Below are 23128 nucleotides of genomic sequence, written 5' to 3' on the forward strand. Positions count from 1 at the left end.
GTCAAATGACGTTTAATACTGAGGTTTTCGTGCGTCGTAAGAACTAGTCATAGAGCCTCAGGCCGCTGGATGTAAGATCCTCGCTGAAGGCTACGATTCTGCCTAAAATTTCGAAGAGAACCGTGATTAAAAAGGTACTTTGCAGTCGTTCATGCTGAGTACTAATTTAACTGGGCCTCTGAACATCAAGTGATGTAAACAAATGGTAGTCAGTGAGGAGCAGCCTCGTACTGGGTCCAGGGGTTTGATTTAGCCTCGCGGCACCGCCGATCGTTCAAGTCAGGCTCAAGACTCCAAGAGCCATGGATGCAGCCAGCAGAGCTGACCGCACCATCTTACTCTGTTCGTCGAGGACTTTGCAATGGCTTGTGATGATTCATGGTCTCTTTGGTTGCCTACGTTGCCCTGTCGTCGAATAGTTGCTTCGTTGCTTACCCCTGACTCTGAAGAGCCCCAGAGGAGCTGACTTTAGGCATTATAGGCCGACGCAGCGTTTAGTAATGATGACCAGCCACATGACGACCCACTCCGAGAGATCGGTGAAGAAAAAGCATCGATTCGTTCCAGTTGCTTCGAACCGAGGCAACTGGAACAGTGATGATTCTGATGGTATCCAAATTCAGCCCAGGGTGCTACATGGCTTATGTGAATGTCTCCGGACGCCGGGCGCCTGATCTAATGGAGTTCCACGGGCCATTGAGTAAACGGCCAGCTTCAGTTGCGCCCAGAAGGCCCGAATGAAAATATGCGTTTGTATGGAGCGAGAATGTTGTCGCAATGTCGTTACGGGTCCAGTCGGCATACGAGTATCAGTTATCGAGATAGGGGCTCAGCCAGCCTCCTCGAATCAGCTCGGGCGGCATTGAAGAGTCGCCTTCTTACGTATACGATATCTGCAAGTCTATCAGCTTTCAGCTGGAATTCGCGTGGGGGTAGTGTCTTTCGAGAAGGCTTCCATCCCATGCGTAACCATCCACGTGCCACTGTCGTGATATTGGCCACCAGGACCTTCTTCTCCGCCAAATCAAACCATCCAGCTACAGCAGACCAACATGCGCGTCGGGTTCCATTACTCAAATCCGTTGAGAGACCTCGGAAAAATCGTTCAGTGGTGGCTGTTACGGGAATGTCGGGGTAGTTTATTATCCGCTTCGTAAATGTTGGGGTGCTTTACGGGCTGGCCGATATGCGATGCAGTAAATCGTGTGGCTGTGTTCAATTAACCTAGTGGCGTTGGAAACTTGAGAAGTCGAGATTGGTCGCCACATGACCCTGGCGAAAAATTGTCACACCAAGGAGACAGAATCGAGCATTCCGTGGTCGGAAGCAATGGATTTGTCACGAGGCCTCCAGCTTTTGAAATCTTGTCGACAAGACCATCTCCGTGGAAGGTCAGAAGTCGACGATGCTTCTGTGCGGTAGTATCATGTGGCTTTTGACTCGCTTGAGTTGTGGACGTGTGATTAAGCATGGGCAGGGTCAATGAGACGCGTCGGAGCGAACACCGCAGCCTGGTAGAGGAAAAAGACAAGTAGCCAGGCCAGGTTGACAGCCTGACAGAAGCTGGCTTGAGTGCGGAACTCCGACACTCAAAGCTCAGTACTGGTTGTGAGTTTGGGACAAGATATCAAGCCTACGAGACGATAAGATTCACCCAAGCTCGTACTGGCGAAGTCTTCTTGTGAAATGAAAGATGTATGGACATAGGAGAAGAAGCACCGTCAATACCTTTCTGGTGGCACATATGGCTGAGATTTCGGTCAGCAGGGCCCAATGTTCGTGGTAGCAATTCTCAAGACAGTCAGCTGAGAAGAAAAGCTGGCGGCCTGACACGATAATATGTCCCCAGGGTGAACAAGTGCGGGATGATTCCATATTTATTGGGCTGGTCATTTGAACTTAAGTACGTGAGTCGGCGTTAGTGGGTTGGGCCAGATTTGGCCCCCAGGCGGCTACGGCACCCGCTAGACAAAAGGCACATGATCCCCCAGCACCCGACGCCATGACTTGATTTTGTGCACAATCTTCTCACCCCCTTTGATGCGGATACATCGCGTTACAACGCTGGTCAGCAGTGGCTTACACCGTTTACGAGTCTCCGTTTCCGTGACTCTTGATTTGAAAGACAAGATCGGAAAGTGCAGAAAGGCATCCTGGACTTTGATCTGAGAGGACGAGATCGATCTTGTCGGGCAGCGCGAGGGGCTACTCAGGTGCGGGTGAACAGCACCTTATTATATGCGACGGTGCGCTTACTAGCGGAAGAGATTGGGTAGTGAAAGAGGGGGGGGGGGAGCTGTTGGGAGCTGGGGTGGGCGAAGGGGAAGTCCCCCAACATGACAACATGACAAAATCGCCTAGTTTGCGAACCAGATGCGGCTCAAGTATAAGGCGACCTGCGCTAACCGTTTGCAAATGGGGTGGCGGTATGGGGGTCGGGGCGGGGATACATAGGTACCTGAATCCATCCGCTTCGAAGATAGAGTGGTTCGCCGCGCCCGCCTTACTGCTGCCTCGCAGCCGCGCTTTCTGGCCATCTAGAGAAGACATCCCTAAGAAGAAAGCAGCGTTCTTCCATCAAAATCTTGCGGACCGTTCGCACGATTTTGCTCCCCATGATATGAAGGGGTTGAAGCCAGCTGGAGTACTGTTGAATCTGCGTCTCATCACTTCCATCGGCTCCAAAGCCATCAGGAATTACTTTTCCCCGAAGCTTGGACGTTTCTGCTGTTCTGCTGCCAGTTCTGCACGGAACACGCACGATATACGTTGAATATGACGGATAAATCTCGCGGCGCTGGTTTGGACCTTTCCAAGAGACTCACAAATTACAAGCGGGCCAACGACATAAGTCTTCGAAAATGCGCCCATTGTCCCGACTACACGTTTCCTGTACGCCCCTCGAGGGAAGACGTGGAGCGTCACTTCCTAGAGTCTGGCCATAGTAGGCATGACAGCGACCAAAACGATTTAGTAGACAGGACTTGGTTACGGTAATGCCGTCAGTCGCAGAGCCGCACAATCCAGTGCTAACATTTACTTCTATAGCATTAAGGGACAACAAGCACGCCCAGCGTCGAACCAACCACAGTCCGCAACCGATCAACATACAACAGCATCAAAAGACAATGCGGACCCGAGTACTCAGACGTCCGTTGCCGGGCACGATAGGCAAGGAGCCACCAGCCCCTCTTCGGAAAAGAATAAGAGGAAAGATGGGGATCATAGGTCTTCGCATCCAAAGCGTAGTCGTGCTCGACAGCAACCACAGGCTTCTGGTGCCAGCCATGCTGAAGACAGTGACTTCCAAAGAGACCCGGCACACAAGGCTGGTAGATTATGGACTCCTGAGGAGGGAGCATCTACGCCTCGACGGATCGACGGCGGGCGATCCAAGGAGAAAGATGGGTCCGACCTCCCCAGAGCAGCTTCTCATCGGTCGTTCGAGCACCCGCGTTCCTCTGACTTTGATAACACTGAGGTATTAATCAAACAACCAGAGACGCGCCCAATTAGCCAAGAACAGCTTGTTGCTGAGGTAAAAGGCATATATGCTGGGCTCGTCATGGTTGAATCGAAATGTATCGAGGTCGACAACGCTCAAAGTTCAAATAACGAGACAAATCCCAAGCTGAATAACGAGCAGTGGCAGGCATTGATTGCTTTACACCGAACTCTGCTGCATGAACACCATGATTTCTTCCTTGCGTCGCAGCATCCTTCCGCAAGTCCGGCATTACGTCGGCTTGCAAGCAAGTACGCAATGCCGGCTCGTATGTGGCGTCATGGCATTCATTCATTTTTGGAGCTTTTGCGTCATCGTCTGCCTGCCTCGCTCGAACATATGCTTACCTTCATTTATTTGGCGTATTCTATGATGGCTCTGTTATATGAGACTGTGCCAACTTTCGAAGATACTTGGATTGAGTGCCTCGGCGACTTGGGCCGCTATCGGTCAGTATATTCGAGACAGACATCGTTATTTCCTCCTATATACATATTAACTCTTTCCACAGCATGGCTATTGAGGATGATGATCTCAAGGATAGAGAGGTCTGGACTTCAGTCTCTCGCCATTGGTACTCAAAGGCTAGTGATAAAGCCCCTCAAACGGGTCGCCTTTATCATCACCTCGCAATTTTGGCTCGTCCCAATGCTCTGCAGCAGCTTTTCTATTACACCAAGTCTCTCTGCGTGCCAGTTCCTTTCCTGTCTGCTCGCGAGTCCATTATGACTCTGTTCGACCCGCATCTCAATGGCACACAGACGAAGCTGCAGGAGATTGACGCAGCCTTTGTGCGCGCTCACGCAATCCTCTTTTCGGGCAAGAACACAGATCAACTTTCATCGTCTATCAACGAGTTTATCGACAGCTTGGACAACCACATCGCACGTCACACTCGTCGCTGGCTGGATAGCGCGTATTACATTTCCATCGCGCTAGGGTGCTCACTTCTCGAATATGGTAGCGAGAGCAATCCCATTATGAGAGCCATCAAATCTGGCCGTGCCGACGACGCAGACATTCCAATGGATGAGGCTGAGACTGTCGCCGCTCCAACACAGAAGTTCCTGGACGCCTTGGATTTTGCAGCTCGCACTCATAACGTTGTGCTGAGACGGTTCGGCGACGAGAACATCCGACCCTACCTGCACGTCACTCTCTCACTCCTCCTCCACTTCTCCCAGTTCCCTGCAGCCATGGGTCTGGTGGAAGAGAAGATGCCTTGGAAGATTATGGCTTTGCTCCTCAACACTATCATGCCCACAGACATGCCTACTGAAATCATCAAGATCATGGAGTCGGAAGACTTCCCCCGACCAGACAAGGGTGAACCTCGTCCTCTGCCGGACGACTTCGCGCAGCGGGGCCTCCTTTGGGTTGATAAGTACTATCCTAATGATTGGTTCACAGCCACAAAGGTGGATGACGATGAAAAGTATTTCGAGGTTGCGTCAATGATGGAAGAGCGCTCGCAGCGCTGTCTTTGGCTAGGTTGCCGACTAGCAACATCGGGCAAGTGGTTGACTTACGACGAGCAAACGAAGCAATTCGGCGTTGCGCCGCAATTTGATGTAGAAATCCCTGATCTGAGCACCGATGTCACACCTACGAGAGTATTCGACGGTGCCGATGTGATCATTCCAGATGCCCCTGACGCAAGTCAATGACGGTGGTGGACTGGTATCTTTACTTGGTGGGAAGCGTTGCTATGCGTTCTCTTGTGTAGAGATACAACATTTTTGGGGCGTTTTGGTTGTCTATTTTGTTTGCTTCCGGGTTTCGTTTCTGTCCGCTACAACGCTTCCTGCCAAGGTGAACCAGCCACCTGGTCTACAAATCCGATATCTCGATCTGAAGCTTGGGCAACAGACCAGAGATCAAGATCTTCGAATGTTTACACATCCGAAATAGTGTCTACGTTTCTCTCGCTACAACTAGTTTGGCGAGCGCAAATTAGGGTATGGCTAACGAGTCGCTCGCTTCTCATGAGTTGGAAAACCGGTGGGGAGAAGTGCAACAGGTGGGTCACCCTGATTCCATTCTCAAAGTCTGCGCTGATTTTATTTTCAAGTATATGTATGCTGCCTAAAGTAGATAGTTTGAAATATGTTTCCGCGAGTGTAACGTCCCCGATATCTGATTAAGTCCGGGTGCGGGATGCAGTTCGGCCCGTATCCAGCGGGAGATCGGCGCTGCATATGCCAACCGGCCGCAATTAAGTGAATCTGATCGATCTTGGTTCTGCCACTTTTTTGAAGCTAACTATTGAGACTTATTGTGATACAAAGCTGAGTAGAGATGTTTCAGATTCGTACCGTATGTACGTACTCGGAATGGTTTAGCTATGCCGTCGGCACTCCCGGGATCGGCACCGGAGTTTCTCTATAAGGGTTCGTTCGGGCCAATGAAATTACTCTATCCTACTATGCACCTGACTGTACGAATTCGGATTTCAGTGCAGAGACTTCACAAGTATATGCAATGATTCGCTACATAGTAGTCTATTGGGGTCTACCCGGGCGAGGAACTGACTAAATTTTCGTATAGATGACATTTGTTACTCACAATGCATGCACGAAAGTTTTGTGGCATTCCACCTCTCGGAGTCAGCCTACTTGACGCCTTGAAGCGCGCAACCTCTATGGGAACTTGTATGCAAACACGATTTAACATGCATCGACAATTGGGCAATCATAGCTAAGGTGCCATCAATGTGGAATCCAATGTCACAAGGCAACCCACCATTGAAGTCAGACGTCGGTGACGATGCTACGCGTGATCCGAACCCAGCCACCATATTGACGAAATCGTCGACGTACGCCCGCAATCCTGCCCTCGACATACTTTCTCGGCCGACAAGGCGGCTTCAATTTGACGCCCGGATGCGTAGGAGAATAGCGCGGGCATGGTGTCGTAATTTTGCGGCGGAGCAAAAGGTAGATCTGGGGCAAATACGACCGGGAGGCACGGGACATGCACCTTTACAAAACCGATTGCTGATCGCACTGGAGACCGAATCTTGCAGCATTAGGTACCGCACTTGCCGAATTACCTCGGGAAACTGTCAGCGTGAGGCAAATGTGCAGAAGAAGCCTTCTTCCTCAATCACACCTCTCCGTCCGAGGTCGGGTTGCCGGGTGGTTTTAAATATCCCGAAGTTCGCCGCGAGTTCAGGTCCAGTCCGGCGTTGCCGAACGGCAGACGTCCGTTAACCCGGATGTCTCCGCGGAAAATACTCCGGGATACTGGGAGCTAGTGGTAGTGTTTAATTGAGCTTACCAGCGCCCGGTTCCGCGGACCCTGGATGCTGACTGCGCAGGGGGTATTCGTCCGCTTGGGTCCGTTCTCGTCCGAAACGACTGCATCGTAAAATTTTACTACGACGCTATGGTAGGTGGTTGCCTCGTGGTGCCTGGACACAGCCTGGCTGCCTTGCTTCGGATTTGGTGCGAACTCGGACCCGGAGAGTAAGGTAGCTTTAGTTCTGCGTCGATCCTCTTCCAAGTCAGAACTAAGGTCAACTTCGCCCTGCGCCGGACTTTCGTAATGAACTTATAAGCGCCAGTACCTAACGTTAGCATTGATTGAAAATACCCTACTGGAGAGTCAACTCCTTCGTGACGCAGTGGGGGCTGCTTATATCTCCCCGTCATCCTGCGGTCGTTGTGGGATTTGATCGTCAGCTCACTAACCTCTCGGGACTTGTCAGCGCCGCCCGATCTCGCAGCCAGCTTGTCCGAGTGATTACAGAAAGACCCGGTCACCGGTGGGATGCGGAATAGTCGACATTTGACGAGCTGCATGTCATAATCACGGGTATTGTTTCGTCTGGTGGTCCAGTTTCGGAAAGATAATTCTCGTTCAGACGTTGGTTGTCTCGCATTGCAGCCTATGTCTCCCACCTGCAAACCCGATACAGGTGGCTTGGACGGGCTTGGGACGCCTCGTTTTGGAGCGATTGCCTTATATCCCTTGCAAGTCATGCCTTGATTATTGCTTATACTAGTTAGACGAAGAGTTCTAGGTGCAACAAAAGTTCGCATCCCAATCATCCTTGTTGTCCATGTGCCTTCCTCGTGCGTAGCACGAGCACGAGCGAAACGCGCCAATCGTCTCCGAAAACTTACTACACTAAAAGACCAGGCTGTGAGCGACTTTCCATATCTTACTACATGTCTCTTTCGCAACAGAGCACAATCTTACAAAGCAATGACTACGTCCAGTTCAATCGACGGTTGCTGGCCTTTACCATAGCAGCTTGATATCTACTGAGCTGCACTGAGCGCTCAAGGTGCTCTGGTCGCATTTCATTTCGTTGTTTCCTCAAAGGTTGTGTAGTTGGGTCCCATCCAGCTCGAGTTTCGAGGGGTATCATCACTGCACTATCAACGCCCGCAGATCATGCAAGGCATGCACCCTCTCCTTGAATCAAGAAGCCACAAGATACAATTTAAACCCCTCCATTCCAACTTCCTCGGTGAGACATTTTGTCATTCTACTCGTCATTGCACACCGAAATGCTGACGTTCAGATGCACTGTCCAGGTGATAGCAACATCATGATCCAACAATTACATATTTGAAACTTGTTGAAATGGGCATGAGATCGCTGCTGTCATTAGCAGTGCATAAATTGGAGATACTCAACTTCGGTGATCGGCACAAGAGCTCATTGTAACAGACCATGTTCTCAGTTTCTCAGAAGAGCTTCCATCCAAATTCTCAATGAGGGGTTGGCTGCACAGCCCCAATGCAGCTACCGGGTACAACGAGCCAGATAGCTACGGGTGACCATGCAGCCCAGCTCGCATGCATGCATGCATCCCGTTATGGTAATGAAGGTGTGATATTGTACATCATTGTCAAAATCGGCGCGTTTCGGCCCACAAACCCATAAAGGAGAAGATTCACAAACGTGGGGAACTCGCAGAAAACCACGGCAGCCTGGTGCCTGGTAATCTTCTGGAGAATTCCTATACGCAAGCGATGTAGAGAGACACAGTAAATTATTCGGGTGTTCAAGTTTTATTGGTTCACCTCCTGACCGGTCTTCATGATCTGCCTGAAATGCGGGGATCCGGTGTGTAGGTTTCACAGGCGCGGATGACTGATGCACGGTAGCCTGCAAGTAGTGGCTATTCCGACTTGCCGCGATTGGTCTGCCGTTCTAGCTGAGAAAATACCAAATACAGCACCCTTAAGTTTCGGCGTTGGGTGCTTTCTGTGCCGAACACCAGAGATATAAGGGTGCAATGGATGTGCATATCAGATCATCAAGGTTGCTAGTATTGAGCATGTTTCGAGATGCTTCGTTTTGACCAATTGAATTTGAGCGGCTAGATTGTTTTGAAGTGTTGGATGAAGCAGGCTGTGTGAGGCGTCGAATTGCGTAAGCACATGGGAGGGTTTTAGGCGACAGAAAGATGTTGGGGTCATCCAATTGCTAGATCAAGATATGATAACGCTTTGTGTTTGCTCAGCTCATTATTGAAGACGCCAGGAGTATTTAGATTTGATATGGGGGAAGTATCGAAAGGCTGCCATCACAATGATGGGATATCTACATGTTGTTAGACTGCTCATCCAGACTGGCTTGGTGAAGCTCAACCTCGATGTGCAAATCTCATCAAAGACGCATGGGCAAGAGGGTGTGAATCTCGATGTATTTCCACACCGAAATCGTTGCAAACGATTCAGGCTGAAATTTGGCCACTGTGTTTATTGAGTCGTTGCAGCTTGCCTAGTCCCGCCTTTCTTAAATTGATCGTGTCTTCGTCAATTGCCTTACGACATGGTGATAAGATTCCAGAACGAACACTTTACGTCACGCAGGAAAGAATAGTGTAAGGCAACTACACTAGCGAAGGGAACATTGGATAGCCGGGCAACATTTCCCGAAGAATGGCAAATATGGTTCTGAGATAATCTGCAATTCCAAGCGGTACGGCTGATCTCTCAGCAGTGCATTCAGTGTCGTACAGATAGCATCCGAGCTACAACACCAGGAAGAGGGGACTGGGCTAGCAAAAGCCATTCCCGTTCCCAGGAATTGTATATAAGATGAGCATATCTCAAGTGCACATATGTGCCTAGAAAACGATTCGAGACCATGCTAAGACCGGGCTGCCGGGCTGAGGAGCAGGCTAGCAGCCGCATACTCAGGATACTGTACGTTGCCGTCACGGGAATGCTCGCGTTAAACAACAAGATCACGCACGACACCAAGATCGCGAACAAATGCCAGATCTAGGTATGTTTGACTCACAACCTTCTTTTCTCCTGGGGTAGACAAATCGGAAAAGGGGCAGGACGTCCCGGTCAGGCAACTCAACGGGCGTATGAGTCCGAAAGTTGCTGTTTATGGTGCGGGATATTGCATATTGGTGACACGTATTTTTTTTCGGTCAAGAAGCTTCGAATTAAAGCGAAGAAAATTTTGGAATTCCCGATGCATACCTTCTTGGTGTGGTGTGGGCAAGCAGGCTGCGGCTTAGGATTAGCACTGGGAGCGCCTCGTCGCCGAAGGCACTGGCACATCCGCCGAGTTTCGGCGACCAACCTTTATCTGAGTACGGGTTTAGATGGGAATGAATTTTTACACTTGGTACTACAGAATATGTCAAGAACATTCCATATTCTGCAGAAAAATGATAGTTTGAATAGAAAGAGACGGAAGGGCACATTGTCGAAGAGTTGGCAGGCTCTGTTGTGATCCAATATTGATCTGTTCTACACTAGCTCATGATGATTTCTCGTTCGATATCTAGAAACCTTTGAGGAGCCAATAATGGAAAGACGCTTCATGGCGAAGACAGAAAATGACCAATGGCTTCCAGTCTACTTGAAAAATTGAAGTCGAAGTTCAATCTTACACACACATCAACACTGGAAAATTCCTGAATATAACGATTAAGTTGAAAGATTCACATGTCTCCATGATGTCTTACTTACATACGAAGATATATTTCGTTGGACTGTTCAAACCTCGTGAGCCCTGAAGCAAATTTGCAAATCCAAGTTCTCTCCAAGAACTCTTGTTGTTGAATTAGTACTTTGCATGGCTGCATGGAAACTAGAGGTAATCTAGGCGTCGCAATGTCTCAGAGTGATGCAATGTCTCAGAAAAGGAATTCAGTATATCTAAGCCCTGGTTTATCAGACAACACGGTCAACACCGCAGCCCAGGGCTTGGAATCAGATGGCGGAGGGAGGTCAGTTCGCGGGTGATGCAAGGTTCAAAACTTGCGATTGGAGAAGAACGGGAAGAAGAACAATTATGAGAAAGTCTTCGCTACCTAGGTGCAGAAAATAATCAAATGTTGGCTAAACTCGCGCATGTACGATCTGCAAACATGTATAATGCAGAGTTGCAAGCTCACTACTATAGCAGCATATCTAGTTTCAAACAACTCTAGTCTTGGAATATCTACGAACATCAGGCAAGATATCGAAAGAGGAGAAAGAAATTGAGGTAAACTTCAAATTTCTTCATGGCAGGTCGAGACTCCCTGATGAGAAAACTAGATTGTATAATGTAGACTTTCTACGTTCTTGTCACTCGAAGCTGCCTTCATGGAAACTTGATTTGGATGCAATTCACGATGACGTGAACTTCCTGCTAGGCATTTGGCTTAGCCTACATACCTTAAATGGAGACAACCTGAGATACCCTTGGGAGAGGACGGAATATGATCGAGACGCCGGGGAAAGTTCCTTGTTTCGGAAGTTTCTCGTTCAGTAACCAGTATTGCGAAGTTCAAGTTCGAAGACTTCTGCATACTTGGGTAATCTATAGTTTGCCAATTCAGAAGACGACGCATACCCTCAAAAGCCAGCATTATAATTGGAAAACTTCCCTACGCCAAAGTTCACCTAGATGGGTATTTTGATATTCAACCGAACTTGCTCAACTCTAGAGTAGGGTTCCCAAAAGTGATACTCATTGATGAGATAGCTTGACCATCACGACGCCATAGATGAATAATTGGCGTGTTTTGAGTGGATAGTGTTGGTGTCTTACAACGACAACAGGTTGAAGTCGGTTCCTATGGTTCGAATCCTGATCAACCCTAAGTACCTGAGTTTGATAATAGGTGGAGATCAGAAAGCGCCATACTCTTTCTGTATTTGGCAAGGCAAATGGCTCCATCTGGAGGCTTCATATAAGATGTTGCTTACTTGTGCTAAATCGTTGTCAAGCTTCTTTCATTCAGTATTTGTTGAAGTCCACTGAAAATACCTCTTACAACGCTGGTATTTCACAACAATGTGCACTCCCAATATCTTGCCACATCAGAAACTTCACGTTTCAAGGCGATTGAAAGAGAGATATATTTTTAGATAAGACCGCCCTTTTACAGTCTCCTGCACCCAGGAAAGAGACTAGGGAGCCTAAGGTACCTCACATCACATGGACGAGCACAATTAGTCGTCACTTGTGACCTCTACATGAACGACGAGCCCCCACCCTGGATAGAGTAACAGGGAAGAGGAACAGCTTGAACACCCTTCTCGTTACCACGGGAGAAATCAGAATCACAGGACCTGCCTCAAGTTTCCTCCTTTAGCCTCATCGCTTCTTTCCTCAACCATTTCGTTACAATTGCGTCTTCTCCCATCCAGAATTTCTCCATTCCACGAATATCCATCGCAACTATCATGGCAGACTCGGAGAAAACCAACAAGCACAGATCTATCGAAGAAGATGACACACGAGAGCGAGGAAGAAGAGAACATTGCTCTCGCAGCAGGTGGAAGAGCAGAGATTGTCGAAGGAAAGTTCAGGGAACTGAAAATCCCTCGCAAATTCAACTACGAACGCGTCAAAGCGGCGAGAGCAAACCAAATGGCGAGATCTTTGATCCACGAGGGCCGCGAATCCGTTTCTACTGCATGGTTCGCCTGGTATGTCGACTTTAATGTGTGGAGCTACATCCATGAGAAGTGTAAGTACTACCGCAGCGATCCTTGTACATCCAGGCCGAGGCCCTTTGCTAACGTTCTTGAACTTCCCTCTAGTCGCAAAACATGGTGATCACGAGACATTCCCATGGATCGACCTCGAGCCGGCCGTAAAGCCCAAGACCCCCGAAGACGCCTCCGCCTGGTTCAACGGCTTGAAGGACGCCATCAAGCAAAAGTACGACCTTCCCGCCCTGGAGCGGAAGAAGCTGGGTCTTACATTGATGAGACCGGAAAACTACCTTGTACGTGACCTGGACAAAATCGCTGCGCGTTGGCGTGAAGACACTTGGAACAACGTCTTCCCCGGAAGAGAGCCACCCCACGGCAAGGCCTTTGAAGTCATCGTTCCGTCTGCCGTCGAGATGTTCTCGGATCTGAAGTGGGACGTAACCCAAAAAGCAAACCTTTTCCCGGCTACAATCTGCTTGACCACAGTCGGACGAGTCCACCGCCGTGGCCACTTTGTCATGGCTATTGTTCTCGGTTACAACTCCGGCGTCATCGACGACCCAGAGAATAGATTGATTCTGGCCAAGACGTACGATGTTGTCTTGAAGTGTGCCATAAATATCATCATCACCGGCAAAAGTACGAAGCTCACCAGAGCTTTCAAGGGATTCGACCTGCCAGAGCCTGAACTGGATGATGATGGAGAGGATGCGATCATGGGAGGCATGGGAGACGAGATGGAGCTCACACAGGAGCAGCTCGCCCTCTGCGCAGAAGGGTTTGATGTGGTGCCGTTGACTTCCATTCCGGACTACGCTGTTTTCCGGGTGAGCGAATGGCTTCATCGGGAGGTTGGCCGCACGTCGGCAGAGGATCGCTGCCGTTTGCTCCGGGATTGGTGCCAGCTTGAGGATGGCAAGTTTCACCAGAACCTCGAGGGAATGACTCGAGAGGACCTGCAGAAGGCTTGTCACGAAGCATGGATGGAGAAGACGAATAACTGGAAGGAGACACTCGACCTTACGGTGTGGTCGTGGACTGAAGAGGTATGCTGGGCGAAGAAGATTGCGGAGCCGTTTGACTCTTGAGCGAGATGGTTAACAAATGACGGAGAGGGATCACGATACCCACGCCCATCTCCTGACTCATGGCATGACAGTCTATTCAGTTCTGGGCAAGGGTAGAAGGGCAACGCATAAGTCAAACTCTGGAATCATGAAGGTCGTTTTGTATTTAGTATTGTATCAATCATGTCTATTACTCACCAAACCACGCTCTCCATCCATTTTTTTACTTCAAAAAAGAGCCGCCGCCGCACCTCAGATGACATTCTTCAACGACTGACTAGCGCGGAACCGCCTCAAGTTATACGCGATCAACGCCTCCGCGCCCTGCGGCCTTCCACCAGCAGCATGCGGCGAAACAACAACATTCGGCGCCTTCCACAACCGGCTCGACTCAGGCAACGGCTCCGTAACAAACACGTCTAGCGCCGCGCCGCCGACCTCGCCCGCTTCGAGCGCGTCCACAAGCGCCTCCTCGTCAATGGACGTGCCGCGGCCGACGTTGACGATCCACGCGTGCTTGGGCAGCTGCTTGAGGCGCGCGGCATTCAGCGCGTTCTTGGTGGACTCGGACCCGGGGAGGATCATGACGAGGGCGTCCGTCTCGGGGAGCAGCTCGGCGAGCTTGTCCTCGCCGTAGACCTCGACGCCATCGCGGATGCCCGCGTTGCGCGCGATGCCCTTCACCTGGGCGCCGAGGCCGCGGAGGTGCGGGGTGAGCGACTTGGCGATGTTGCCGAAGCCCCAGATGAGCACGCGAGCGTCGCGGAGGGTGGTGAAAGCGTTGGCCGGGCGGTCGGGCTGCGGGCCGCCGAGGTGGCCTGGCCACTTTGACTGGAGCTGGTAGTCGCGCATCTCGTAGAAGCGGCGGGCGGCGTTGAGGAGGAGGCCGAGGGCGTGCTCTGCGACGGTGTGGTCGTGGAGGCCTGAGCCGGTGGTGACTGTTACCTTGGAGGTGTCGAAGCCCGCGGAGAGGACGTCGTTGGGCCCGGCGGCGAGGGACTGGATCCACTTGATGTTCTTGAGGCGGGCGGCGGCATCCTTGAGGTTGTCGGCGGAGTTTGTCCAGGTGACGAGGATCTCGGCGTCTGTGTGCTCCTCGGGGATGGTGGTCTTCACGTCGTAGGGGACGAGGTCGACGGAGAAGCCCTGGAGGCTGTCGACGTCGAGCTTGAGGGAGGTGGGGTAGAGGAGCTTCATGGTTGTGACGTGTGTGGTATAGAGGGTTTCTGAGATCTAGACGTTGGTATGTTAGTGATTTTGTCCCCAATTGGAAGCTTGGGATAGCACCGGAGGCCCTTACATTATGAGAGGTATGAAAGTAGAATGTGAATTTTGAAGAGATCGTGAAGAAATATCAGAGAAACGAGAGCATCTGGAGGAAAATGAGCGAGGGGTCACGTCTGGTTTTACCTAACCTCGGGGCAAGGCATACCGATGACGGAGAGACCACGATCCAATAAAACACAATGCGCGCGACGGCTTTCGTGTAAGCGGGGGTAAATGGATATTCCATGGACCATGGACGGGCTGGATGGGTGGGATGGTGGGGGAACAGGGCCAAATCCGCACCAAGTTCCCACTCGCCCACTCGACGACATCAAAAACGAAGCCATCCGGGCTTGTCGTTGGCGTCGTCAAGGTGGGGGAGGGGGCGGGGGAGGGGAAAGAACCCCGAACTTGGCTTGCTGACATGATCCCAGCAGCCATTTGCGTGATGGCAAGCTCACGAAAAGGAGCCCCTCGCGCCCCGCAAGAGACTCCCCAGAGGCCCCCAAATTTACCCAGATTGTCCAAGATCCAAACTAAAGTAGCGCATTGCATGTACACAGTACTGACTCGTCTCATAAACCCGCAACTTTCTGCGTAGCAACACGTGTAGACGTGGAGTTGAGTTCGGAGAAATTTGCTACTATTGGACGAAAGCGTGACCATTTTGTCAATCTGGACCAACGCGCCCGGGTTTCAGCGGCTATTGAGCGGCATAAACACCGATAGTTGCGGCAACTCACCGGATACTTTACCGTTCCATATCCGCCCGGCGAAACGCCTCTTGTATGTTGGGGGCAACCAGGGAGCTGGCTCCTTTTTGAGATGACATCGTTTGGTCGTGTGATTCGCAAATGCTCTGAATCTAATTGTAGCTACCGAAAAGTCAACTCTAGATTCCCTTACGGCTTTTGATCGAATTTCTCATTGCCGTCACTCTTTTTTTTTTTTTACGTCTCGATGTCTCCAATGAGTTTCGGAGAACTTTCTGCAATACCCCAAACTTGGACAACAGCCTTGGCAATGACTTTCGGTTCGGCCTCGAAAGCTTGAACATCCATCAAGATTTTCTGGTTTCAATAGGTAGCTTGGGTTGATTGCCGAATTCCGACGTGCGCAATGATGCACTACATTCAGTCAGATCCAATGTCACCCTAGCTTCCTTAGCTCCGCGGAATCAGGTGGGGTATTGTCTCCATCCACCGCCTTCTCCATATGAACAAGGAACTCAAAAGTGTTCAATGGTCATTGCTCGTCCACGCTTAAGTCGGCCTTCCAAATCTCGGTTTGAGAACGAACGCGAGAGACTCTGAGACTCTGAGGTTCACTTTAAGTTGGTGCCCGTAGCCACTCATACTAGGGAACGGCGTGAAACTTCTGACCTAAGTCTCACCGTGGACTCAGTTGTTGCAGTGATGGCTTTCCCCAATGAGCCTATATCTTTGAACTTCCAATTATCAACAAAACCTCGGTGACTGGATTTTCTGCCACTCTCCGAGCCCCTCGGAGGAGCTCGGGAGGTCCAGTATCCCAGACGTCACTAACAGAAATAGGCAATCTCATTCGGCCTAGCACGAGCAGAGGACACATGGCATGGTGATAGATACACTGCTTAGCATCGAGGAATGTCAACGCATGCAGCATTGACAAAGTTCTTATTTCTTCTTCGTTCGAGAGTCCCCGTGTTCCAAGTCCTGTATTTGACGCGCGTTCTACCTATTTTAGTTGTTATCTGTTTTTCCCCGCGGGAGCGCGGCTTGCACTCTTGCGGCAAGATTCATTCCTTTCAACCAGGATGAAGGTGAAGAGCAAGTAACGCCTTTTTTGCCAAGTTTATATCAATATTTGTATCTTACACGGGCAATCCTGAGCCTTCATAGATGATTTACATGGTCAATCATCGCGGCAGTCTTTCCCAACCAGTCTTCAAAGAACTCCTTGGCGCAAACCTCGGAAAAGGATGCGCTTCCGTATTGAAGACGACCTCTGTCAATGGCATATAGTCCGTCGGCGAGAACAGTAAGTATAAATATTTCAGAGTCTCGGCCTGCAGTTGACAACGTCAGCTCAAAGTCAGCTATGTGTCAAGCTTTCGACAAGTCGATATCAAGACTTACCAGCCAAAAACTCTCCATATTATCCCTCGTCGCCGCGGGCACCGTTCGTACATCATTTAAACTAGTGTACCCCTCTCCATCAGGCACCAAAGTATACGCCTGGAACGACTGGAAAATCTTCCAGCCCCATTCTCGGTACATGGCGTTGCCAGTAATGCGGTACATCATGAACAGACTCTCTACCGTCTCGGGTCTTTGCAGGTTGTGAGCGTCTAGGGGCTTGATGATGAAGTCCTTTTTCCATTTTGACAGCGCTGAACATTCTATTAGCACAAGATTTCTTTGATTGGAAAGATGGGAAGAAAGACGGCAACGCACCACTGCTTTCTTTCCGTAACCATCTGTCGCCAGGTCCGGGCTGTAAGTCTGCTTCTGTAGCGTTGAACCACGCAATTTCGGGAGCGAGACTGGTGTCGGTGACGGCGTACATGCCCCAGCAGGTGTTCATGATCTCGATCGCGAGTTCGATGTCGTCTTCATGCTGGGGCGTCCATCCCGGATCGCGGCGGGCTTCCGCAAGGGGTCGCCCTTCTGTAGCCTGTCACGGTGAAGTTCAGTCGGCTGTATCCTTAGGAAATGACAACAGCGAGAGACTTGAGAAACTCACAGCCATGGCGATTGTGCCCGGAAGAAAGCAGACGAGGTGGTCCATCTTGGGAGAGAGCGGTCCTCCCACGCCGGTCGGAAGCTCTGCAACGAACTTCAGTGCTGCGTTCCGTGTTGTTGTGACGAGGTGTTTGGCGATGCCGCCCAAGGCGTCACCCCACATGTCGCGGTAGATGGCTTCGCCTGTTTGGAGGTACTGCTTCGCAAGATACTCTATCCGGCGTCAGTCTCAGAGCCATCTCGCAAAGTGGGCTTGATCCTACCATAGTACGAGTCACCTCGACTTCCGAGCCGAATCTCCCTCGTCGTGAACTGTCCGTGGCTCGGATGCACGAAGATGGGAAGTAGACCACCCTCCATCCTCTGGTCATCCAGCACCTTCATGACGCGCTCTGCTTTCTTCCAGTAAACATCATTGCCAGTCAACTGAGAAAGGTACTTCATCTCAAGCTGCACAGTAGCAGCCTCAGCCGTGGACGAAGCCCCGCCATCAGCATGCGAGGCGATGCCTTCCCTCTTGCCGATGTTGACGCTGGCATAAGGGATCCCAGAGTTGGAGTCAAACGCTACTAGAAGCCGGTCGGCCAGATCGATCGCCTTGGAGAGGTAGACGGAGTCTCTTTTGGACGCGACGTGCGGCAGCTGGGTCGAGAGGTAGTGTGCTGAGAGGAGGCCGCCCAGCATACGGATCGTGGTCTCAAAGGTGTTAACGTCTTGGTCTTGGTCCCAAGTGAGGCTGCGGTGCAACCATCTCCGGGCGTCGGCGAGGGGCTGGGTGAGATTCATGAGCATCATTGTGTCTAGGCTGTCGACGATGATCCAGCCTAGGCCCTTGGGAGACATGTTTTCTCCTCTCTTGGACAGGGGATGAAAGACATCGTTACCTTGAAAAGAGTTGGCATGTTAGTTGCATTCGAACAACGGAACGACTTGCCAGGTAGGACATCTTACCCCATGCGTGTTTCTTGTAAGCATTCCAGCTCGTCAGAAACGCATCTTTCACTTCCTCTCTTCTTTCATGCCAGTCGACGAATTGAACTTGTGGATTGTACTGCATGTGTCCCAGAGCATGACCAGAGAAATATCCTCTAAGGCATGCGACAAGAATTGCGGAGACAAATATGCCAATGAGGACGTTGCGTATCCTCCGTCTCGACGAATTCTTCCTCTCGCTGGACAAGTGCAAAGAAATCCGAGAATCACGAACGGCCGAACCAGCGGCTTTGGATCGCGTGGGTGCTTGCCGACCTCGTCGGTTCGGTGAGGTGCCCATCGTGGTGTTTTTGATGCCGAAAATGAGTGTGAATGATCCAGAACTAAATTCGATCGTGTTTTCCAGGACGCAACTAAGAGGAAATAGTCTCAATGCAAAAGAAACACAGAGGGATGGATCTGTTCTTCCATTCAAGACCAATAATCAGAAGCGCCAGCGCTTAGCGCCCTTGGACCTTGCCCGCAGTCTGAGGAAGAGGTACCCGATGAGCCATCTTGCGAAGGCAAGAACAACCAACGGGCGGTAATTGCCAAACTGTTCCAAGGATGAAAGACGTAGTTTCCTTGACTTTTCTCTTTCGAACATTGCAAGGGGCAGTCAAGCGCCTTCCCTTTCAACTGGATACCGAAGAGTTGGTAACGGCCTGATTGAATCTTGGCAGCCCGAGATGTCGAGATGCCATTCGCTCAGGTTCCACAAAACTGCACGATGTTGGAACTCGTTCCTCGGGGGTTCTTTCCATCTTGTGCCGCGCGCTACGCTTGGGAAACTGCGGCCGTAAGACTACTTTACCTGCTTTATCTTCACATGGCATGTTGTTGGGGCCTGTTTTCTCGAGATACGCAAGCGCTGGACAATTTCTTCGGATTCCACCTCAGACCTGGGCGACTCATGGCTCACATCCACGATGCAGGCCAAAAAAGAGCCCTCAACTGTCTACATGTATGAATTGAATTCAGAACCAACAAAGGAAAACAGCACGATATTGCAGGGACTCATCATGCAAGACCGATGCAAGAATACCAGCACGCCGGTTTCACCCGTTTGAAAGGCAAATGCGTGCTCAATCTACAGCATTGGCAACAGATAGATCAACTTCGCCTTCGTTGAGTCCCCTGGATCAAAAGGTTCAGCAACTTTATCATTTTCCCCCACTCATTATCGTCATTACTATCTCATTATATGGATGTCACAACTTGTAGATTTCGGTAACAATGGCGACAGCATATCCCGCTGTGACGGACGACAACGGCACCGTCACATCCTTCATAGCGCTTCCGACCGCCTTCACACCACCGACAAGCTGTTCGACCATCTACCGCCTCAACGGCTTCTCTCTCGCGGCGTATGACCCAGGTTACGGCATCGACATTGACACCAGAGTACGATGTGCGCCGCCAGCAGTCACAACGTGGTGGGAGCAAGGACGCCTTGGCCTCAACGACGGCGAGGGCCATATTGCCGTTAGTATCGGGCCTCTGGTATGTCCCGAGCGCTGGGTGACGGTTGCGACGTCGGTCAAGAACGATACGAGTAGTACACTTGCCATGTGCTGCCCACAGTGAGTGTCGCTGGTGATCGAGAGTTTCTCAGTAGGTGGTTGATCGTTGCTGATTAGTTGTTGTAGAGACTACACTCTGATCAGAGGTATTGCCGGGTCTGTTGAAGGAGACTGCCGTTCAGATCTCCTGTCCGGAGCGGTGATCACCTATGCATCAACATCCGCTCCAGATACTTCAAGCTGGACAATGGCGACTTCAACCCTCACCCAACCAGGTTTCGTTGGTGCCATCGCAGTGCTGGGTTGGAATATCGAAGAGACAGCAGCCACTCCAATAGCAAGAGTCACAGTCACTGACGCAACTCCAACACCCACAAACGCAGTCAAAATCAACACCCTTGCCCTGCCTCGAGAAACTGCATCGACCACGACACTTCCGCCCTCGGGAGCGACGTCGACGCCCGAGTCCGCAGCCCTCCCGTTGCCGACCGCCATTGGAATCGGCGTAGGTGCTGTGGTAGGGGTCATCGCTCTGGCCATCCTCGGGTTCTTCTTATGGCGTAGGAAGCGCAAGCAACAGCGCAGGGCAGGAGAAACTGTGCCAGTCGTCGAAGAATATCTTGCGAGGCCTCTTGAGCCGAATAAATTCGCTTCTCCTGCGCCGCGGTATCACGAGCTTTACGTACACCAGCATGGTAGGAATCGGCAAGAAGTGACGGAGCTGCCTGCTCCACAGCTCTATGCTGAGCTGGATGGAAGTGGGCCGGCGTCAAGATTAGATAATTCAGGTCGGGCTAGAAGGTGAACATGTGATGCTTGAACAAGAGCATGAGGAGTTTATTGAGAGAGGAAGAGAGAGTGGAACTTGCCCTCTTTGAGATATCTTCAGCGCTGCGGATGACTTTGTCTATTAGGAGTTCTTCTGGTGTGTATGTGATGCTAGAGATACCTTGAATCTATTGTAATAGTTGCAGTGTGTCTTCTACTTCTAAACATCCAACATGATACCGGTCACAACCCCAGCCTCGTCAACTCGCTCTCCAGACTCACCCTCCACACCCTCGCCTTCTCCTCCTGACCCCTCGGACAAACCTCACAAATCGCCCTCGTAAAGTTCACGACCTTCTGCACCGTCTCCTGAATGCCCTTATAAGGCCATCCAGCCACAACCTCCCCTTCAATCCCCTTCTCCAGACAAACCTCCCTAGCCCACCCCCTCATCCTCTCCCTCTCTGCCTTGGCCACAATCTCATCATCCTCTCCGCCCCAAGGATACAAAAACGCATTCGGCGGGTCCCACCTCGGCCCAGGCACCACGCCACCAAACTCCCAATCCAAAATCCCCGTCACGTTTCCCTCCCCGTCCACCATGACGTTCGCGAGGTGCAGGTCCCGGTGCGAGAGTACATACCGCGTATCATCCACCTCGTCCGCGTGAACCCTAATATACTCTCTATACGCCTCCAACCGCGGCACGAGATCCCTCATCCACTCGAGCGAAGGGTGTCTCCCAATAGCGTAGACATACTTCTCAACGCTCTTATCAAGATGCTCCGCCCACCCAGAGAACGCACCCCCAACAGGATTCAACGTCTCGGTCGTCTCACCATCCCAGCACCGCGAAATCTCAGGCTCCATCCAAAACCACTCATCCACAACCGGCCCCGGCACAATCTCCCCCTTGTCATCGACCCTCAACCCGCCCACGAGCTTCCACACGCCCCTCGAACTTTCCCACAACTCCGCGAGAAAGCCCACAAGCTGCTCGATAAGCCTCCTCCTTTCACTCTCCCCCAGCTCCCAGAACACCTTATCTGCACTCACACCCTCGACTCTCTCCAATAGCGTAAACTCGCACCCAAGCACATTCTCACAAGAAGAATCCCAGCGCAGCACGGCGGGTACGGGAACGGAGGTGTGTTGCCGGACCCAGCGCATCACGGCGACTTCGTTTTCTGTTTTTATGCGTGGTAAGTGCGGGCCTGCTACGCGGAGGACCAGGGTTATGGTGCCGTCTGCGTTGGGACGTGCCGGGGCGAGGTTGGGGTAAGCGGAAGGGGGAAAGTGGAGGAGATAGATGCTGTGAAAGGCTGCTGTTACTGTGAGGGGCTCTGTGTGGGTTGGTGGTGGGAGGTTGAGGGATGTTGTGAAGGCGAGGAGTTGGGTTGATGTGAGGAGGGGTGGGAGGTTTGCCGCGGGGTCAGCCATTTTGAGGTTTTGTAGGAGTTAGGTTCTTGTGATTATGGTGATTTTGATGTTGAGACGGAAGGATTCTAGCAAAGAGAAACGCAAGGTTGGCCTCTTGGATTTATAGCTTTCTTCCCTGTCGAAGCTTTTCACAACCTTTCTGAAATGCGTAGATCTTCCTTCTCGATCAACCCGCAAGGGAAGGTGATGTTGATGCAAAGTAAGCGCTACCGTCACGGCCCCATATGTCTAGCCAATATCGGACCCGGCGCCGATGGGCGGGTCCACTTAACCCGGATGAGCCATCATGCATCACCCGCCCACCGGCTACGCTGTGAAGAAGTCGCCCCATCAACTACTTTACAACTACTATTCGCCCGTATCACATTGTAAGCCAAAGATCAGAGATATGCAAGTGTCTTCCATCCTCTTCCGAATCGTCATACGGCGATTTTAGCAAGGCAAGAACGGGGGGGGGACCGCTCTGCGTCCTTGCCCCGTATTCCCCCTTCGGGCAAAAGGCCCCAACCACGCTGGAAAAGCTGATCATCGCAGAGCTATGTAAGCAACAACAGGAAAGAAAACCATTGAAGAATTCCACCAGAGACAGGAAGCAAAGTCCAATCTGCTTCTCAGCCGCTGCACTTTCTTCTAGAAGAACTTCGCTCCAGGGAAGTACCTCGCCTAAGAAGGCTGAACTTCTCTGGCCCCTCTGTACTTACACCTACTTGCCTAGACCACCCACCCGCCACTGCCCTCTGTCGCAGCCTTTCACCAAGGGTGTATTTCGTCCCTCTGTTCCCAAGACAGAGCGCAACGATAACCCCCAAGTATCTAAATTATCACCACGCCATGACTGTTGCGTCTTCCCTCTGAAAATATTAGACATCGTCAATTGCATCGAGTCCACCCGCGCCGCGAGGATAAAACGTCGCATCCACCAGAGAAAGCTTCAAGCTTACAACATCAAGCG

General features: G+C 51.1%; 8 protein-coding genes across 8 annotated transcripts; 5 read left to right on the forward strand and 3 right to left on the reverse strand.

Annotated features, from left to right (window-relative positions):
- The first annotated feature begins 2740 nt into the window (after positions 1–2740).
- BDZ83DRAFT_77125 (uncharacterized protein) lies at positions 2741–3600 on the forward strand. Its single transcript, XM_060515362.1, has 3 exons — positions 2741–2944; positions 3049–3408; positions 3501–3600. Exons 1-3 carry the CDS (start codon positions 2862–2864, stop codon positions 3514–3516), a joined length of 459 nt encoding a protein of 152 aa, XP_060359844.1. The 5' UTR covers positions 2741–2861; the 3' UTR covers positions 3517–3600.
- Positions 3566–3823, forward strand: BDZ83DRAFT_536986 (uncharacterized protein; the record flags this gene model as incomplete). The annotated part of the gene is made up of 1 exon (XM_060503370.1): positions 3566–3823. A coding segment is annotated over one exon (258 nt), but the record flags the coding sequence as incomplete, so codon positions are not given.
- Positions 3824–3877: 54 nt separating this feature from the next.
- Positions 3878–5172, forward strand: BDZ83DRAFT_756650 (uncharacterized protein; the record flags this gene model as incomplete). The annotated part of the gene is made up of 2 exons (XM_060514776.1): positions 3878–3954; positions 4017–5172. 2 exons carry the CDS (start codon positions 3878–3880, stop codon positions 5170–5172), a joined length of 1233 nt encoding a protein of 410 aa, XP_060359846.1.
- Positions 5173–12208: 7036 nt separating this feature from the next.
- BDZ83DRAFT_656171 (uncharacterized protein) lies at positions 12209–13505 on the forward strand (the record flags this gene model as incomplete). The annotated part of the gene is made up of 2 exons (XM_060510853.1): positions 12209–12449; positions 12523–13505. 2 exons carry the CDS (start codon positions 12209–12211, stop codon positions 13503–13505), a joined length of 1224 nt encoding a protein of 407 aa, XP_060359847.1.
- Positions 13506–13623: 118 nt separating this feature from the next.
- BDZ83DRAFT_77382 (D-isomer specific 2-hydroxyacid dehydrogenase) lies at positions 13624–14881 on the reverse strand. The gene is made up of 2 exons (XM_060515408.1): positions 14785–14881; positions 13624–14717 (listed from the first exon to the last, which is right to left on the reverse strand). The coding sequence occupies exon 2, from the start codon at positions 14679–14681 to the stop codon at positions 13737–13739; it is 945 nt and encodes a 314-aa protein (XP_060359848.1). The 5' UTR covers positions 14682–14717; positions 14785–14881; the 3' UTR covers positions 13624–13736.
- Positions 14882–16414: 1533 nt separating this feature from the next.
- Positions 16415–18885, reverse strand: BDZ83DRAFT_681327 (family 47 glycosyl hydrolase). Its single transcript, XM_060511213.1, has 6 exons — positions 18425–18885; positions 17737–18357; positions 17475–17686; positions 17186–17405; positions 16868–17121; positions 16415–16797 (listed from the first exon to the last, which is right to left on the reverse strand). The coding sequence occupies exons 1-6, from the start codon at positions 18744–18746 to the stop codon at positions 16648–16650; spliced, it is 1779 nt and encodes a 592-aa protein (XP_060359849.1). The 5' UTR covers positions 18747–18885; the 3' UTR covers positions 16415–16647.
- Positions 18886–19321: 436 nt separating this feature from the next.
- BDZ83DRAFT_744408 (uncharacterized protein) lies at positions 19322–20773 on the forward strand (the record flags this gene model as incomplete). Its single annotated transcript, XM_060513158.1, has 2 exons — positions 19322–20028; positions 20086–20773. Exons 1-2 carry the CDS (start codon positions 19682–19684, stop codon positions 20771–20773), a joined length of 1035 nt encoding a protein of 344 aa, XP_060359850.1. The 5' UTR covers positions 19322–19681.
- A 167-nt stretch (positions 20774–20940) lies between these two features.
- On the reverse strand, positions 20941–22176 carry BDZ83DRAFT_709277 (phosphotransferase enzyme family-domain-containing protein; the record flags this gene model as incomplete). Its single annotated transcript, XM_060511569.1, has 2 exons — positions 20941–21678; positions 21727–22176. The coding sequence occupies 2 exons, from the start codon at positions 22174–22176 to the stop codon at positions 20980–20982; spliced, it is 1149 nt and encodes a 382-aa protein (XP_060359851.1). The 3' UTR covers positions 20941–20979.
- Positions 22177–23128: the final 952 nt, after the last annotated feature.

The sequence above is a fragment of the Colletotrichum acutatum genome (assembly GCF_030867785.1).
Source record: "Colletotrichum acutatum strain CBS 112980 chromosome Unknown BDZ83scaffold_134, whole genome shotgun sequence".
NCBI classification, from domain to species: domain Eukaryota; kingdom Fungi; phylum Ascomycota; class Sordariomycetes; order Glomerellales; family Glomerellaceae; genus Colletotrichum; species Colletotrichum acutatum.